The sequence below is a fragment of the Habropoda laboriosa genome, unplaced genomic scaffold, assembly GCF_001263275.1.
Source record: "Habropoda laboriosa isolate 0110345459 unplaced genomic scaffold, ASM126327v1 scaffold1122, whole genome shotgun sequence".
NCBI classification, from domain to species: Eukaryota; Metazoa; Arthropoda; class Insecta; order Hymenoptera; family Apidae; genus Habropoda; species Habropoda laboriosa.
Genome location: NW_017101194.1, coordinates 166317 through 170586, shown reverse-complemented (window position 1 = coordinate 170586; position 4270 = coordinate 166317). Strand labels below are relative to the sequence as shown.

Sequence of the window (4270 nt, the reverse complement as noted above, 5' to 3'; positions counted from 1 at the left end):
AACCAGATTTCACACCAGGGAAGACCTGGAAATAGCAGTGTTCTGTTTGAACAACACCATCACAGACGCTTATGAATCAAACTGCCTCGTAAAGCCTAGGATTGGTTCGTCTCGAGTACCATGGTGGACTCCTGAGTTAGTCAAACTCAAGACAGAGACCAGACGGCTCTTTAATAAGGTAAGGAAAACTGGACTTGCTGTACATTGGGATGCCTATAGATGCTCCCAAAAAAGATACAGCAAAGCCACCGTAAACGCAAAGCGAAAGAGCTGGAGGGAATTCTACGAAATCATCGAGGAAACCCCGGAGGCCTCCAGGCTGTGTAGAATCCTGTCCTCGGACCATCGAGCCCAGCTCAATTGCTTGCAAATCCCCCAAATGGGGACTACACCAAGAGCGAAAAAGACACGTTAAAACACCTCTTGGAGACAAACTTTCTAGGCTTCCAAAAGACAACCCCCACAAATGGCTGCTCTAGGCAAATACCCGAGGACTCTTACAAGCCTCAGAACTGGCCTCTAGTAGCACAAGTCATACAACCCAGGGCATTGAATGGGCGATTAAAACCTTTCGCCCGTACAAAGCATCTGGACCCGATGGAATCTTTCCAGCCTTACTTCAGGAAGGACTAGGTTCGTTAATCAGCCCCCTGACCAAAATCCTCAGGGCCAGTATTGCCCACAGACATGTCCTTCAGATTTGGAGGAACACCAAAGTAGTGTTCATACTCAAACCTGGAAAAAATGGACACATCCTAGCGAAGGATTTCAGACCAATCAACCATACCTCCTTCATCCTAAAAACGTTGGAAAGGTTGGTTGATCGCTTTCTTAGGACAGGACCGCTAGCCCTTCATCCACTAGCTTCCTCACAATATGCCTATGGGGAGGGGAGGTCGACAGACACGGCCTTACACCACCTTCTAATGTTGAGGCACAGCTGGAGGCCAAGGGCTACGCTTTGGGGGCTTTCCTGGATATCGAGGGAGTTTTTGATAACACCTCGTATTCGGTGATACGAGAGGCCTAAGCCGACCGTAATGCTCTCGAAGCTCTGGTGGATTGGACTCAAAGCATGCTAACGGGCAGAAAAGTGACTGTCAGCCATAATGACGTCACAATACACGGCAGACCGGCCAGTGGCTGCCCACAGGGTGGAGTGCTGTCTCCACTCCTGTGGTGTCAAGTAATAGACGAACTGCTGGTAGGCCTACAAACAGCTGGCTTCCTCACCTTCGGCTACGCAGACGACGTAGCTGTCTTGGTTAGGAGAAGCTTTCTATTTATTCTTAAGGAGCAAATGGAAGAAGCACTTAAGAATACAGAACTGATGCCTGGCCACGGGCTTGACGGTAAACCCCTCTAAGACCTCGGTCATGATCTTCACCAGGAAAATACCTAGGAGAATACCTCGATGCCAAACTCAGCTGGAAAACACACCTTGAAAAGAAAAAGAATAACTTCTACGCATCCCTATGGGCGTGCAAAAGAGCAATAGGGAAGACCTGGGGATTTAAGCCCAGCATCGCCCTATGGATCTACAAAGCCATCTTACTGCCGCGGCTAACTTATGCCGCGATAGTCTGGTGGCCCACAGTAAAAAAGGTGGATGCAAAGAACCTACTCAAAGGGCTACAGGGAAGTTACCTGAGGGCCGCGGTAGGGTCTATGAAAATAACACCAACGGCCGCACTATAAGTGGCATTGGGTTGTCCTCCCCTAGAACATGTCATAATCAATGCCGCTAAGCTTACAGCTTACAGACTCAACTGCTTGGAGGAATGGAGGAACACCGGGACGGGGCACACGAAACGGGAGTTCCTGGGCAACCCCCGTTCTCACTTAAGCACGACAAAATCCCCAGAAAGTACCAGTTGCAGGGGGCTTTTAAGGTCCACATACCAACTAGGGACGACTGGAAGAGACTAGGCTTTCCGGGCATGTGCGGAGATAGTGTGAATTTAAATGAACAAATGAAAAATGAATGAATGTGGGTGAAAATTGGTGAGTGTGCAGTGGGTATGAATGTGAATGAGGAAAAAATAATAAAAAAATTTTTTGAAAAAAAAAAAAATTTAAAAAAAAAAGGAAAGAACTAACAGTCCCTGAAGTGCAGGGAAATTAGGCGAAAAATGAGAGTTGAAAATTTAAAAATAGAAGGTATACAAAATTCGAAGTCGCCGTTTTCATTTAAGTGGTCAGCATAATATCCTGGAGCGTGTTTTATTTGATAGGATCCGGATGAATACAAACATAGATCATTAATGTTTAATTGCGGGAAGAAACAAATTTGATGAACTAAGAAAAATAAACTTTGCTTTATTTAAAATGATATTGGTTTTATTTTATATATTTCGTACTGGATGTCTACAGAGTAGATCGTAAAAAGAATCGTAGTAGGAAGTGACGCTTTCCTTCCCGAGTCACAACTGGTGCTACCAGAAGGCGCGAAATTTGAATAGATATATCTAACACAATTCAATGCGTTGAAATTGTGATCGACGTGCGATTAAGTTTTCACTTCGTACTACACCTGACAAATGATTTTCTTTTGTGGAATGCAACGGCGATTTCGAATTCCAAGTAGCAACAACATCTTTGACAATAGATTACCGCAAATACCACATCGACCTGGATTCTGGAAATAGTATTTTAATTAAAACTCAAATGCACTCACGACACATCAATTCCGTGAAATACTTTGTTTATATATTATTGTTGGACATTGGACAATTGTTGGATATATTTGTGAGTACAAAATAGGCCAACGTGTAGCGGGGTGTTGTTCACACGTTGCAACAGTATTATGGTACTTCGGGTTTGCTCCACATCAGACGTCCACAGATTCACCTGCTAATTTCCTCAACCAATATTTTACCGAAGAAATGTCATCTAAAGAAGAGAAGGATGAAATATAATAACAATTCTTCATATTCCATGCATTTCATCTTGTTTTAGAAGTAAGTTACAGTAGAATAACGAACATATTTTACGGAATATTTGCACGGTAGCACCTTATCTCAATTTTTCGCATTTTATTGTTATTAATTAGCAATTTGAGCAATACTTTTTTACACATGTTTTTACACACTATATAAATATTGACTTTCCTCTATAGAATAGAGTTTGAATTTTTTTATTTCATGCATTCATTTCGAAGTTATGATCATTTGAAGTCAGAAAGTTTCAATTCGAATTTCGAAGTACCGTCAACTTCATCTACATTTTTTATAACTTTCCCATCACATTTGAGATAAATAATTGTGCGATTATGATGCCTTAGGACTTATAGAATGATGCCTCATTAAAATTTTAGGTGCCTGAACTGCTACAAATTTGGCACTTTTTTAACATTCTCCTTTAGAAAATACGTTTTGTAGACCTATATCAATTATACACACGCTGAAAATTTCATCGAAATCGGTTAATGTTGCTATGAGCTACAAACGGTTAAAGATTGTGAAAATCGCACTATGAACTCATATGATCGGCCCTCGGCAAACGTCACGCGGCCAGCGGGAAAAGTGAGGAAAAAAACAAGACGTCGCGGCGTTCACGAATTAACCTGCTTCGACGGAAGTGGGTCAGTGTGTCAATCCTGACCTTTCGAGGTAATCCGAAACAGCTGATGTTACGGCGGGGTCGGTGAACTCATATGATCGGCCCTCGCCAAACGATAGAAACAAGAGACATCGACATCGACAACAATACACGTTGAACGCCGACAGAAGACGTCCGGGTGTTCGAGGAGTTACGGGACACTCTGTATAAACATATTCACATTTATAAACATATGACAGTTGCTCTCTGGCAATCAAATCGAGTAGACGTGTTTATTATAGCTTGTTCTCGAGTCGCTTCGATAGAGTACAGTGTATACAACTCGGCATAAGCCGGGTAGCATATTTAGTTTAAAATTAGTGCATATAAAGTGTAAGATAATGAATAAGAAAAAAATCCGCTATCATTAGCAAATAATCACTTTTGTAACATCGTACATCGTTCAAAAACATACCCATCGTTAAACAGTTACGATGATAAGTATGCTTAAAATAAAGATAAGCATCCTTACAATAAAGTTCATGTATGTATCAGCTTAACAAAAGAAGCTAAATAGATCTATACTTAACAGGGTACATTGATAGAAAAACGACTAAACGAAACAGTGGATTCAGGAAGACAGATCATCTTTACCATATCCATCATCAGTTACAGAAGTATGTTCATTTAAAGTAAAGTATATGTTTCTTTCCATATCTATCATAAACCA

At 41.6% G+C, this 4270-nt stretch overlaps 1 protein-coding gene across 1 annotated transcript; it reads left to right on the top strand.

Annotated features, from left to right (window-relative positions):
- Window positions 1–1075: 1075 nt before the first annotated feature.
- On the top strand, window positions 1076–1988 carry LOC108578068. Its single transcript, XM_017941323.1, has 3 exons — window positions 1076–1352; window positions 1403–1659; window positions 1764–1988. The coding sequence occupies exons 1-3, from the start codon at window positions 1076–1078 to the stop codon at window positions 1986–1988; spliced, it is 759 nt and encodes a 252-aa protein (XP_017796812.1).
- Window positions 1989–4270: the final 2282 nt, after the last annotated feature.